Source organism: Platichthys flesus, chromosome 3 (genome assembly GCF_949316205.1).
Source record: "Platichthys flesus chromosome 3, fPlaFle2.1, whole genome shotgun sequence".
NCBI lineage: Eukaryota > Metazoa > Chordata > Actinopteri > Pleuronectiformes > Pleuronectidae > Platichthys > Platichthys flesus.
Genome location: NC_084947.1, coordinates 14,915,945 through 14,931,219, shown reverse-complemented (window position 1 = coordinate 14,931,219; position 15,275 = coordinate 14,915,945). Strand labels below are relative to the sequence as shown.

The 15,275-nt window shown below is 45.2% G+C and overlaps 1 protein-coding gene across 8 annotated transcripts in view; it reads left to right on the top strand.

The window, feature by feature from the left end:
- Nucleotides 1-15,275, top strand: part of mef2cb (myocyte enhancer factor 2cb) — a 71,865-nt gene that overhangs the window by 42,589 nt on the left and 14,001 nt on the right. For 5 of the 8 annotated variants that reach the window (XM_062382150.1, XM_062382145.1, XM_062382146.1 and 2 more), the window contains one exon: nt 13,794-13,937. In XM_062382150.1, coding sequence (XP_062238134.1) covers nt 13,794-13,937 — 144 coding nt within the window. Of the gene's footprint in view, nt 1-13,793; nt 13,938-14,147; nt 14,286-15,275 lie in introns of all 8 variants that reach the window. The other 3 variants (XM_062382152.1, XM_062382151.1, XM_062382154.1) reach the window with 2 other exon arrangements.

The window sequence follows — 15,275 nt, the reverse complement described above, 5'->3', positions numbered from 1 at the left end:
ATTTTTGGCCCCAGCTCCTCATCCCCCATTCGGCTAATTCAAGTTGAATTGTTTTTCAAATACCTCACGCATGGAAGAGACCCAATAATAGAAATAAGTGATAAATTGTTCCAGTCCGCACAGTAATCTATTAGGAAATGTATCTGTTGGTTTGTGAACATGGATCCATACATGGATATGTGGATCACTTAAAAAGTAGATTTTGGACGTCTTCAAGTTCACTCATGGCATAAAGTCCTCAGATTACCCATCCCCACTGCAAAGGAAGCAGTGATTTGCTGTTGTCATTCCGCTGCAGTCAAATATGTAGTGTGTTAATGTAGCTCATACATCAAGCGATGCAGCACTCAACATACAGCCAACCTAATGACGAAAACAAGAGAATGGACTGGGTGCATTATCATGGAAAGTATTTAGAAGCACAAATAAATCAGCTAGACACAACTTGTCCTCTTCTGCAATGTAGCATGTGCTCTTACTCCCTTCAATTAATATTATTATGGCTTTTATGAATTATTAATGTGGTTTATGCTGCAATTTTGTACGGTTAGATTATAAAAAACTGTTTTTCAAAAGATATATCGTGCAACTCAAAAACTTAAAATAATCTGCAAAGCTGTTTACATCTATGTTGTTTCCCCAATGCTTGGTTTGAGGCTTATAAGAAATCCATATCAGAGGGAATGAAGAATAATCCTTGATGCATTATATATTTTACATTAACCAATTTAGCATAAACTTGTATTCCCAGTGTGCCTATAAGCACTGGTATCCTTTATGCACCAAGCCCTTCAGCCACGCTTCAGTCAGTGTATTAGCCTGCCCCAGCTGAACCCATGAAGAGAGTCGTCACATGTTTCAGCAACTGCCTGTGACGAGAGCTCCCTGCTTTGAAGCTCTCTCTTTAGCTGTGTCTCGGTTATAGAGCAGGGGATGGTTAACGTGTAAACAGCTGTGTCAGGGGAAGACGCTAAAGAGCCTGGTGGGGGAGAGTGCTGTGGAGCACTTCCTACACTGTGATCCCTGGAGGACTCAAGCTCCAAATTCTCTGAGCGACTCGCAGTGGGAGAAATCGATCTGAAGAGGCCTTCAGCCTTAGCTACGGCTCGCTAACGGGATTGGCCACGGGGCTGACACTGGCACGTTTAGCATGGACAAGGAAGGAGGAGGAGGCGGAGGGTGTAGCGAGAGGGAGCGGGGAGTTGGATCGCTCCCGCTGGGCCTTGTGCGCCGCTGCTGGGCTACGTCACAAGTGCAGGAACGTGGGTGGGTTGTTGAGTTTGGGGGGGGGGGCAGGAGTGGACTTCCTGTCGAGCTGGCAGGATGATGAGGACGAGGTCAAGTACAAGATGAAGATGTTGGATGTAGGGTTGAAAACAAATCAAAGTTACCGCAACAACAAGCCCTTAAATATGAAGTCTAATAAATGACATATGGTGCAAAATTCGTAGAAAGCTCTTGTCTTTAGAAGTACGCAGAGACAAATGCATTTCTCTTATTCCGCTGCTGCTGTGCCTGAAGGTGTAGTGGGAGGAGAGGCAGAGGTAGGGGAGCGGAGCTCAGAGTGTGGGCGGCTGGCATAGAGGCCTGCTACATTAGCAATAAAGCTCTATGTAATTAGCATGTCTTTGGTTGATAATTAGCGTTGTTGAGAGAGTGGCACTGAGAGCGTTACAGCCTCTCCAGCTACAGCATGTTTACAAGAGGCTGGAGGGCTTTTCTCTTTCTCCCTCTCACTCCATCTCTGTCTTCCTGTTTTTCGTCCACTTCTTACAAGCAGTATCTTGAATATATGTATGGATTAGATTGTGTACGTATGTAAGAAATAGAAACAGGCAGATAGAAGGACATAAAGGGATATATATAGAGAGAAAGGAGTGGTAAAGAAGGTTCTGATGACTCACTTGAAAACCGTCTCTGCGGGGAATGACACTTCCACAAATATCTGTTAAAGCAAAAGATCAAGAAACCAAAGCTAGCCCTCCTCTGAGCGCAGAGGAAGCATGTTTTCAATGCTTCCATTTAATCCCGAGACACGTGTATTGTCACGGAGGACACAGTGCTATCTAAACCAACAGAGACTCCCCCAGGAGACTGTAATAAAACACGTAGTAAGCACCGTTAGCTGCTGTTACATAAACAAGAGGGGAGGTTCTCTTAATTAATGCTAATTGTTCATAGAGACGTCGGTGCTCACATGGCTTCACGTAGTCTGATGAAATCAAACACAGATCATCCAGTGATCCTCCATCACTGCATGTACGAGCGCCGGGTCCAAAGTGTGTTGTCCTGGCAGGTCTACAGTACACTCCGAGTCTGGCTCCAGATAAAACAGTCAAACACGCAGATAGATTTCCTATACTCGCTGTCTGCCAGGCCGGTTTCCTGGACATGTGAACAGCATTAGAGGAGAAATGGGAAGCTTTGTTGGGAAATGACAGGCGAAAGGATCCATCTCTCCCCTTTTTCCTCTCCCTCTCTCCCTTATTTCTGCTTAAGAATTATCACTTTGAGCTCTTATTGGTGATTTATTATACCAGTGTGGGGGTTGTTAATTGCAATAGCACATCAAAGAGTCCTTACTTTCCCCCTCTCGATGATTGCAGATCAAGCCCAAACGTAAGCAGCGCTGGCTGGCTCTCGCTGTGATTGAACAGCCCCAAATCCAACAACACACTTGGGCTGTGCCAAATCCCCTGTTCCACAATGTGTTTATTTTCCCCTCTGTTGAAACAAAGAACACAGGTTTGTGAAACAACTAAAGGGATAGTGAGTGAGCAACGACAGGGAGCGAGATCCTCTCAATGCCAGGATACCGCCGAGGCAAAGCTGCTCAATTGTTTATGGGTATACGAAATCTAAGCTAGCACACACATAAACACATGTAGGTTTGGCCTATGTAGCTAAGTGAGTCCCGACTGCACTGCATGGGTGTATGCATATGTACATACACGGGTGACAATCAGTTTGAACCCTGTGGAGCTGACGGCATTGCTATGACCTCACCCAGCGCAGCACACCATCATGCCGCTGGCTCAAGTATCACATGGACCGGCACATGGCTCTTGGTACTGAGCTGACCTGCCTGCTTTGCCTACCAACCAGAGGAAAGGCTGTGGGCCAATCCCATTTCCAGCAGATTAACCTAATCTCAAAGTTCAGATCACCCTGTAATCTTAAACAGCAGCAGCAGCAGCAGCAGCAGCAGGGACCTGCCTCCCGACCTATCCTCGACTCATTTCCTCCTTCTTCTGCCTCTGCCCTCACCGAGAAGGAACTACTGAATGTGAGAGGAGGGGCGGGGGGGTGGCAGAGGGATGGATGAGTGCAAGGAGAGAAGGAGGGAGGGAAAGAGGGATGGAGGGGAGGAAGGCTGGTAATTATTTCCAAAGGTCATTCTGTTAATGACTACCCGCTTGGCTAATGAGATTCAGCAAAGCTCCCTCACCATGTTTCACCCTGCGTATGTTTCACCCATGTGCCGAGATGTGTGAGAAGCACAGGTGTGATTTCAGCCCAGTGACAGTCCACTGGAGAGAGAGAGAGAGAGAGAGAGGGAGAGAAAGGAGGAGAGGGGAGAGAAACATAAAGAGAAAGGAAATCAATCCGGTCTGGGAGAAGGCAAAAGAAAATATAGCAGATCCACACCACTTCCTCGCAGGCCTTACACAATGTTGTTTCTTGTGGCCAAAAATAAAACAAAATTAATTTTTCACACACTTTAAATAGCAGAAACGAATTCGTTCGATTTCACTGTCAATTCCCTCAAAAATGTCCCACTTTATTAATTTAAACGCTTTCCTTTCTCTCTGCTCCCTTATTAAAGTCTTGCGAGGTTGACGGGACATGTGATCCCCGTCTCTGAAGTGCCAGTGTGCTAATGTTCTGCCTCACTCTTGTGAAAATATTTTCAAGCATGCAAGCTATTCTATATGCTTATTTGGTTTCTAAACACCATGGAGAACATTAGCCTTAAGGAGTTTTCTGTGCTGATCAGCTCACTGAATGACTTCTTCTCATGCCTCTCAAAGACTGTATAATTACTCCGGCTTGAATGCCTTCACTAATTTATCCGCAATGACTTCTACATGTGTTTGCATCCAAGAGAAATAAGGGAGTCGTATCATATCTCCTGTTCTACACTTGTCCACAGTAATTTTGCGCGGAGTCGTTTCGGGTGCATGTGGTGTAACGTGCGGTGGAGGGCGGGGTTGCCACGGCAATCACAGGGCCTCAGTGTTTAGTAGTGAAGAGGGAGATCTGCAACATGGCTTGTTTTTTCTGGAGGATTAAGGTCTGAAGCTGCTTTGACTGACTAAGTAAATTAACCTTATGACATTGGCAAGCTAATACCAGAGCAGTTTTTTAAAACAAAGAATCGGATGACAGGCCACATGCATGATACAGCACATCTTCAAAGAAAGGTGCCATTATGTATAGTATGAAGGGTTGAGTTTGTGTTAAGTACAAGTTGAAGAGTGGGCGAGGGAAACTGTTGCACTGTCATAACTTTCACACACACACACCCTTGTTGATGTTTACACTCTCAACAACAAGGGCAGAGTTGGTTCTGGAAATATTTCCCCGAGTTGCAGTCAGTTACAAAAAAGCTCATTGAAAAGCTACACAGTTTTTTCAGAAAGTTTTCAGACCCTGTCCTTTTTGCACATAATGTGTTTTACATTTTAATGGGTGAAAATGCCCCTTTTGCTCATCAGACTACACTTACACTGTTTGCGCACTTCAAATTAGGGTCAGGTAAACTGTTCTTGCTTTAATTATCTTGAAGATTTGTCTAAAAGTGATTGGAGTCAATCTGTGGCAAACTGAATTAACAGGATATGCATATCGGTACAAAGGGCCCACAAGTAACACCAAAACCATGAGGTCCAAGGAACTCTCAGTTGACCTCTCTGATGATCAGGGTGAGCGTACAAATCCCTTTCTAAATCTCTGAGTGTTCCCAGGAGCCCAGTGGTCTAAGTAATTGTGAAATGCAAGAAGTCTGGAACCACTAGGACCACTGGAGTTGGCCTTCTGTCCAAACTGTGTAACCAGGGCCTTAGGTTGGGAGGTGACCAAGAACCCAACGGTCCCTCTATGATGGCTTCGGAAGTTCTCAACAGAGATGAGAGAACCTGCCAAACCATCTCGACCGCACTCCATCAGTCAAGCCTTTATGGTACAGTGGCTGGTAGGAAGCCACTTTGCGTAAAAAGGACACATGACAGCTTTGGTTTAGTTTGCCAAATGACACTAAGAGGAATCGGAGAGCATCAGGAAAAGATTTAAAGTCCAAGCACAATGTCTGCTAACTTCTGGCACTATCACCTGACCAATACCATCCCTACAGTTAACCATCATGGGATTTTAGGGAAATAAGTTTTGTCACATAATCATTATGGGTTATTATAACAATGATAATTTGATCAGTTTGCAGTTTAATCTACAAAACTATGAAGTGTAAAAAACGTGAAAGGGTATATTCTAGGGCTGTCTGTGAAACTTTGTATCATGAGCTTTACCAAGTCTGCCTTTGTCCTCCCTCCGTTTCCTGTCCCCACACTGGTCTGTCCTCTTCCAAGTGGACTTTAAGCTTTAGATACAACAATGTCTCCTGCGATGCACAGAGGAAAAAAGTTGAATGGACAAAAAGCAGAGAGAAAAACCAAGAGAAACAGTTGCCCATGTTTTCCTCCAACTATATTTACTTTCAGGCACTATAATTTTCTCACACTTCAGTGTGATTGGCAACGTGTACTAAAACTCACCACATAAAACCAGAGTGTTAGATGGTCAAAATAAAGCACCACCCCCAAAAACAACCACCACCATCAAGCTCTTCTATTTGATGTGCCCTTTTTTTTCCTAATAAATGCTTCAAAAAGTCGTAGTGATCTAAAAATAGTCTGTGGTGAAGCTAAAAATAGTTTCCTAGCCGCGGTCCTCGCCGGGAGAGGGTAGAAGAATAGGCCTGGAATCTCTCTCTCTCGCTCTCTCTCTCTCTCTCTCTCTCTCTCTCGTTCTTTCACTCCCCCCCTTCCTTGTGTCTGAAACATGGTGGGTGGGGGTTGTTTTTGAAACAGAGGCGTGAGTAAGCGAATTGTCAGGGTATTCATTCAGCCTCTATCTCTCTCTCTGAAGATCCACCATGACGAGTTGCCCTCGGCGACCACATGCATAAGACCAACACTCAGTGACCCTGTTGTGCTTATAAACATTTGATTCTTTGGATAAAGAAGATATTAATTCCCTTGTTGCTGTACCCCCGACACGCACACACACAAACACAGACACAAACACACAGATTATGCCAAGCAGCGGCTTCCTGTGTGTTTTTTTCTTTTTTTATTACAGGAAATATATTTCTGGAAAGTTATATCATTGATGTACTTTATTTTAATCATCTGGTACCATTATGATATAGGGGAAAACCAGAAAGTTGTCGTTCTAACACAACCAAGTCTCCTCATATAGCTGTTAATTGTTTGCATTGACCATTTCCTAGTGTGCCACTTTGAGGATGCCACATTAGAAAACATCTGTCTGCGGTGAGAGCCCCAGACGTAAAGAGAGCAAGTTAACTGAGTTCATATTTTATAGACGACTATACGCCTCTTCTACTCTATTTTTTTTTTTTAAATAGGCCAAAAACCAAGATGACAGATAATGTATATGATCTACAGGCTCAGCATTTTATTCCACATCAAACGCCCTGCTCTACCCAGAAAAGCAGAACCTCAGACAAGAAACTAAGTAGCACTTGGACTTTTGTCAGAGGTGGGGGTTTTTTCAAGGTCAGTATACTTAAGCGGAAGTCTGAGGTACTCACACAACAACAAAAGGGCTTTTTAAAAATAGACCGTTTGAAATGTGCCAATATGTGGTCCCAATGGTGCGGAGTGGTGAAACAAGGCGGGCCACTTCTGAGGCCACGCTGCCAAAAGCCAATGCTTTTCCACTACACAGCCCAAAACAATTCACGCCAGTCATTAAGATGAAATGATGCCTTGTTCTTTGAAACTATTTGTGGAAAATCCAGAATAATGGAGATCTATTTTTATAGATGGCATTCCCTGCCCTGCCTAGAGCTTCCCCCCTGGCCTTGCCTCACGCCCCCCCCCCCCCCTCCTCCCTACCCTGCCATGATTGCCGCTTGGGCAGGGTGTGGAAACTCAAGGTCACAGTATAGAGGTCAACCGGCTGGTCATTGTTACTCAAGGCCTCCCTCAGGCTCCCTTTTCCTGCTGTGGCACCACGCGATAAGAGACGGAGAGACAAAAGACGATAAGTGACGATTGGTGAACGGACAAAGAAGGACTAGAAGGTGGCCTGAATTGAAGTTTAACCCATTGCCACAATAAGATATCTGAAGTCGGTTGACACAAGTCATAAATTGACTTGTATGACATGATATAAAACTGCTCATATGAAGTTACAGAGTATGAATCGAGTAAAGAAAATATGAAGATATTTGAAAATTTGTGTTTTCCTCAAAGGATTGGTCTTGGCATAGTGATTCTTAACATCAGTCAGGAAAACACGTAAACAATCTCCCTATATCTTTTATTTTCATAGAGACGCATTATGCAACTGGAGTGTAGACGGGATGAAAGAAGGCTAGGTTGAGGGTGCAGACATAAGTGCCCTCTTTATCCAGTTTGACTGAGCTGGCATTGTGTCTAATAATGTCTATCTGGGTAATTATACAGTGTAGTGACTAGTCTGAATGACCACTTTGTTCCCAGGTCTGGGATGCTGCTGTAGCAAACAGTGTTGGATTCTGACATGTGCTTAGTGTGGGTCTCTTCCATATGGGAAACACTGCACCATCTGGTATTGTGCTGTGTACTGGCTGTCTGTCTGCGAGCGGGCTCTTCTTAATGACGATTTTAGCACATGCGCCGCCAAAATGCCACAGTTTGGAGGAACCGTGTTGTGCAGCTTTCTTTCCCTCTCACTTGCCTTAACACTTTTCACAATTTTTGCTCTACTTCTCACTTCCTTTCAAAATGTTCAGGCTATCTAGTAATCCCCTAAACAGCTAGTAATAACACAGAGAACCAGCGCTATGAGCTACACGACCACTTTGCCCAGGGATGATGGACGGCAGGCGCCAGCGTTTGATTCGAGATTATAGAGCAGCAGGGCACCGCAGGAGTAAGGGGCTTCAAAGCCACCCAATCACTGAAAAGTCATTGATTTTTTTTCTTACAAATGTTGCCCCAACTAGTGCACAGGGATGCACAGACGCTGACTGAAACAGGCAGGGAGGGACAGACTGTGATTTGGGGGTTCCACTCTTTAGATTGGTAACCTACAAAATCAACCATCTCCTCCCAAATGCTCAGTCACTCACACACACACCACGCAGCCATCATCCATGGGCATGCCCCTCGACATGGCCCTGGCATGTTCAAACCACGCTTCATGAAACTGTGGCCTTCTTGCCTTTGGTCTGCCATCTGCTTCTAATAAACGAAGCCAGCCTGATCCCTCTGATGTTCCCTCCACTCTGAAAAGCAGAGAGAAAGAAAGAGGGACAGAGAAAGAGGGAGAGTGGGGGAGAGACAAAAAAGAGAGCAAGTAAGATAGAGCCAGACAGACAGAAAAGACAAAAACAAGGAGAATGAGAGCATATCTCAAACATACTATTATATCCTTGCGTGCTGCCAGCAAAGCCACCATCGCGCTTACTGTGCAGTGGTGCCGGGGGGGGGGGGGGGGGGAGCTCCAGCAGGTTCACTTCGCGACCACTTCCATTTTGTTATTGTGATGGGAAGGGACAGTATTTCCCCCCACTGCCTCACCCCTACTGACACCAAGCCACACTGCTCCCTACCAATCTGCTCTGATGAAATTGAGTTAGTCAATTGTTAAAAAGTGAGAGCGCTCCCAGTCGTCCTGTGGTTTTTTTCACCTTTTCCACACAAAATGATCATGATCTATCTTTTAGATTTGTGAGCAAGTGTGAATATCATTCAGATAAAATATTCTCTAAAATTTTTCTACATTGTTTGAATAAAAAATTATCAGTTTAACTATCATAGCCCATTGCTTTAGATGACATTTTCTTTAAGATTTTTCAGGTGCCATTTTAAATTCCTCTGTGATCGACTTTTAGGTGTTTAACCAGCTTCAGAAAAGGTTCTCGTGGGCACTGCTGGTGCACTCTGTGGTCACACCTAGCAAACGCTCATACAATATAAAGGCAGGCTCTGTACATTTCACATGTCTCCAAGGAGTATCTCTGACAGTCAAAGTGAATCTGTCTGTTTCTTTGCCATTTTTAACTGTGTGACAAAAAACAGGCTGAGTACCGTTTTTTATATATTTCAGCAGCACAGCAAACATGATTAACCATAAGCGGTACATGTATTAATGCTTTTAAATTTTCTGTCAGCGACTTCTTTTCCGTCAGCTGCTGAAATGCAATGCAACCGTAAACTGCTGCATTTATTGGGTAAAACCCTTTCTGACTTAATCCTAAACAAAATCCTTTATAAGTTTTGCTTTTGCTTACAATGGTGTGTATTCTGAAGACCACACAGTGTTGGCAGAAATATAAAAGCTCTATTATAAACTGCTTGTTTTTGTTGAGGGTTTTTGCACTGGTGCTGTCAGCCATTGGGCAGAAGACACTGAGAAACATTCACTGGTCGTGCTGTCGCCAATGGCCATAAACACAATATTGAATGTGTCATACCCTTCAGCCACTGCCAAGATAACTGCAGAGGGGAATGGTCAGCTCTTTCCACACAAAACCCATCAACCAGCCCGACCCTATCAGAAATAGAGAAGTACCCATCAAGCCAACAGTGTTTTGACTCAGCTTTTGTCAAGATGTGTTAGTATTGCAGAAAGGTAGTGAGACAGACTGAGCACCAGACTGAGACACAAAGATGGAGGCAGAAAGACAGATAGAGGGATAGAGAGGGTGAGCAGGGTGGCAGAATGCCGAGCAGACGGATCCTGGTATGGCAGGAGTTCTGTGCAGGCGTCAGCTGTCCCTAGCAGACCCCCTGGGGCCACCCAGAACTCACACCCAAATACCCTCCACAGTTTTCTCTCAAGAGCTACATGAAATCATCACCCACACCCAAAGAAATAAGTCAACATTTTGTAGTTTTTTTCTTCAAGTAGAAAATAAGGGATTGCAAAAACTCCAAACAACAGCCATTGCTACCGTTGAGATAGCCGGTGATTATTTCAGTCTAGCCCAGGTTGCCTTACTGTGCCTTCATCGCGGCGTCCTGTAGCCGAGTGCAGGCCAGCCTATAGCTGAGGGTGCAGTACTGAGACGGGTGTCTAAGTATGTAGGACGCCACGTCTATGCTGTGCCTGCTTCATATGGGCCCTGTGACAAGTCAAGTCATGAGGGAGCATCATGAAGAAGGAGTTTAATTAGGAGCAAGCCTCCAAAGGGGCCACAGAGAAAGACACTGAGCCAAGCGAGCGTACCCATCTTTTTAGCAGTTTTTTTCCTGTCATTTGTTTTATCATTTTTTGCGTTCATATTTACTGTGCTCACTCTAGCATGCATGTATTTATGTAGCTGGCTGTAGCACATTGTAGTAATTTGTAGTTGATGTTTTATTTGGGCCTCGTTCCCCTTTTTTTTCTACCTTGAACTGGCTTTCCCATTTCATTCTGTCCACAGTTTCTTTTTTATTTGTAACTACATTGGTTGACAAATAGATAACATATTATTAATGAATAAATGGAAATAAAATGTACTTTTGTAAACAGGGTCAATACAATCGCTGTAGATTTAAAGTAATTTCTTATTTCTCATTAGGCTGAAAATCCTTCTTACTTGAAAATTTGAATAGGTTTAATATAAGAATGATAATGATGGGTGAATATTTTCTGCATAATATTACTAAGCGAACAGCACCACAGTGTTTTTGTTTAAGTCTCATATTAGCATAGTCGCCAAAGACTATTTCCATAGCAGCTCTTCATACCTGTGTCTTTGAGCACTGGGTTAGCGGCTCTTTTTTTCCCCAATGATCATTAGTCTTTGATGCGTCTTATATAGTGATGATGTCATGGAAAGCCCGATTTAGAGCAGCGGTTGATGACTTTAAGCAGCGGGGCAATAAAATACTTCAGGGCACAGATGAAGCACTGGGCTATTAGCGAAGGGGAAAACCTATAGGATGAGTAGGGTGATGAGGAGTGGTGAGGCGGAGAGTGTGAGAGCACGAAAGGCCCTTCTATGGCTATGTGAAGACACCAGCAGCTCTGATTGGTTGTTGGGTCGGGTGTCAGCTTTTGGCAACAGGTGTGATGACTTTTAACAGGTGGGCATAACTGGGATGAGTGGCATTGCGCCCTTGTACCGCACCCTAAATGTGCTGAGCCCTATGCTGGAAAGCTAAGCCTCGGGCCACATGCTTCCAAGTCATATAACACTCAGGCACAGGCTCCCTGCAAGGCCATCAACACCCAACGCAATCATTGCTCAACCCCCTGCAAGACCACCAGCTCAGTTTCCCCTTTTGGGTGTCACCTTTATCCTACCCCCTCGTTCTCCTCTCCCAGCGATGCCCCACTGCTGTTCTTCCCAGAATGGAAGTGAATCTCTCTTGCACTCTGTGCGGGGGGTGGTAGGTGGTGGAAGTCTTTGCAAGTAGGACAAGATGTTGTTTTTATAATAATAATAAAAATAAAAGCTTGCATTAATATAGCCCCTTTCAGGAGTCCCAAGGACCTTTTTTATTCAGTTTCTTGCATGCATCCTCATGTGAGCAGAGAAAAGGCCAGCGGTTCAGCTCTTGTCAGTTCGACATGATGCATCGCCAAGACCAGAACGAAACTATAACACAAAAGAAATACCAGAAACTTCACATCTCACGCCTTTGCCAAAAAAGACAGCATGCTAAACCTCTGCAACCCCTTTGTTCTTTTGACTCATCCACCTCAGATGGAGAGAGGGAGCTTGATTCACTGTAGGTCTGTTAGAAGTCAGATCTCCTGCTTCGCCTCGGTTGATTAGTTTGGTGTGATTTCCTGAAGACTGTCAGGGATGTGAGAGACGCTTTCAAATTCAGAATTCCAGATTTCCACTCTGGGGGCCAAGTGAGGATTCATAGAAAGAAGAGGAGAGCCAGTAAAATGTTGACACGCTTACAGTAGCTGCCTCACCACGAGACGCCTCAGGAATCAAACAGTTATCACACACACAAAAGCAGCCCTCTAAGTTCACTAAAACCACACTCTAAACAGGCCTTTGTTGTGCCGACATGAGAGATGACGGGATTGTTATTTGTTTTCCAAGCAAGCGGATCACTCCCTGTCACTTCTGCTGCTGGTTGTGATGGAGAAGCTCACGCGCGTATCGCTGCCGTGAGTGAGTACTGACGGAGACAAACAAATGAGAGGAAGAAGTTCACTGAGATTAACTTATCTTTGCGTCTATCTTCCTCCTTTCTCCGTGCTCAGTGTCTTTTTCCTTTTTTTTCGTCTTGACGCTAACACCCACTCTCGCACACCCACACAGGCACACACAAACAGACTCATTCCCCTCTTTCCCCTCCCACACGTAGACACACACACACGACAACATACACAGAAAGAGAGAGAGAGGGAGCCGTGCACACTTGATCAGCATCAAATACAGGGTGTGCTAAAGTAAATTTAATTATGTCTGTCTGATATGGAGCCTCAGATGAAAGCAGGAGAGCGCGGTGTGAAGCGACGACTGCACAGACACGAGCAGGCCCGTGATATTCCTCCTGTAGACTAATCTCCCTTTATTAAAGCCAGGAGGGAGGGAGAGGGGGTTGAGAGAGAGAGAGAGGGAGGGAGGAGGAGGAGGAGGGGAGGTGGGGGGGGCAGCTTTGATGAGATCTCCTAACTGTCAGCTACTGTACTTTTTTCCTTCTCTTCTGCCGCGCCGCCTTTGTCACTCACTTTGCGAGGCAAATGAAGACAGCACCTGCATGGTCACACGTCTGCCTGCTCAAGCTCGAGCAAACACACACTCACACACACACACACACACACACATACACACAGTTCATAGTTTGCTATCACACACACGCTAATGTGCTCTGAAACTTATCCCTGTTTGTAATGGTTGTCAACAATAACTAGAAAAGGACAGAGGTATAGCTCTCTGTGTCCGTCTCAAGTAGAGAGCGTGTGGGACGTTTCTGCCCGCGTACTGTTTTCTGGCCACTCTAATGGGGGCAGGTGGCCATCAGGTGGCCAAAACAGAAACTGCCACATTTAACAGCACATGAACTCAAAGCTCCTCCGCGGTATTTCAATTCTATTTAATGATCCAATGATGACTATGGCTATAAAAATGATGTGTTTTATTTTTTAAGACTTTTCCGTGTGCAATTATGAGGTTTCAAGGTCCCATGATTTTGTCATTTTGGTCAAGCGCTTGATCATTTGTTATGTCTGGTTATTGGACGCAGTTAAATCCCCCTGTGCCATCTTGAGTGTTTAGCTGCATGTCTCCTTTTTCACAAAGGAGCCAGTGTATCCTCATGTCACCCTGTGCTGTAGGAGGTTAGAATGAAGCCTGCCAAAATGAGTCATCAAAAAACACGGTCAAAGATTTTTTATTGAACTAAAAACTAGAAAAACAGTTGAAATAAAACAAGATGTACCCTCTACAAGGTTTGACCACCTCTGATTGGATTTGACAGGATCAATTCTACAAGTGACCTCCTCAGAGTTCATGACCATTTGTCTCCAAAGCTGTTCACCTGGGTCATTGGTCCCTTCACCCCAAACACCCATTCAACTATGTTGTATAACTACTCTGTTTGCAGACATTGAGAAAGAAGGGCCTAAACGGCTGTGACAGCCCAGACCCCGACGCAGACGACTCGGTTGGCCATAGCCCCGAGTCCGAGGACAAGTACAGGAAAATAAACGAGGACATTGATCTGATGATCAGCAGACAGAGACTGTGTGTAAGTACCTCTCATTGAACCCGAGCCTTCCTCTCACCTTTCTTTCCTCTCTTTCTACCCCCCCACCCCTCCTGTGCTTTCTGTTGCTTCGTCCTCGTCTCCTCCTTGTGCTCGTCACGTCTTCCTACCACCACCCATCTCTCCGTCACTGCATCTGTGTCTCCCTCCGTCCTTCTGTCCGTCCGTCTCTGTGGTTGTGGGACCTGGCAGGCTTTGAGCAAGAAGGAGAACAAAGGCGGCGAGAGCCCGGAGCTCGAGCCTGCTCTCACCCTCACCCCCCGCACTGAGGAGAAATACAAACAGATTAACGAGGAGTTTGATCACATGATTAAAACTCATAAGATACCTGTAAGTACTGGGTGGATGCCACGCCGCTTCCTCAGCAGGCTAACAAAACGCTGACTGGCCGGTAACTGTTGCGCTAACCCAGCTAACCACCATTGTTTGCCACCAGACTAAATACTCAAAGTGAGAGTGCACTAAAGACGAGAGTGAGATTACACTGACAATAACAAAAAATTACAGCTCTTTGATTTCCCCGGATTACAGCTGAGGAGCAGCCCTCTAATTTGACATCACTATGACCATAACAAGCAGGCGTTTTTTTACTAAAGTAATTGCAGACTTTCTCTCGAGACAAATTTTAACCTCACTGGGTTCCCCACCTTGAACCCGTTACCCATAATGCCTTGCCTGGCTCCCCGGGGAGGTGTGGTCTGCATGTGCTTTTCCTTTTTCCTGCAACGAAACACAGCAATCAGTCACCCGCGACAACAAGGACAGACGCCGTGGCAACGAGGCATGAGCAGACATTTACACACGTTCAAACCCATCACAGAAGATTAAATGATCGCTCATTCTCCATGAAATGAATGATGCAGGCAAACACCATTTTGAAGACGTCTCTGTTAGTGGATGTAGAAATGTCAGTACACTTCAGCTACTGGATTCATATTGTACAATGTTACAGAAGAATCTAATCTATAGCCATCTGCCAGAAACCACCAAATAGAGGCTGCCTTCTATGTAAACTTAGCCTGCCCCTCATTCAGAAAGCAACATATTGGAATGGTTAGAGCTCTTTCCTCACAAAGAAGGAGATAATTCCCCAGTAGATAATTCAGAGAAGAACAGTAGTGTCTAAGCCACGTGGAGCTGGGGGAGATGTGGTTAGAAGCGAGGCAGGGGCTGGTGAGCCGGGGTGGGTTTGGGATCAGAGCTGAGTGTGGATGGTGGGGGTGGAACAGCGGGGGCGGGTGCGGGGGGGGCGGGGGGGGGGGGGACTCTGCACACAACAAGTGGCAGTTCGGTGTGTGGTCAGGGCGGCTGCCAAGCACT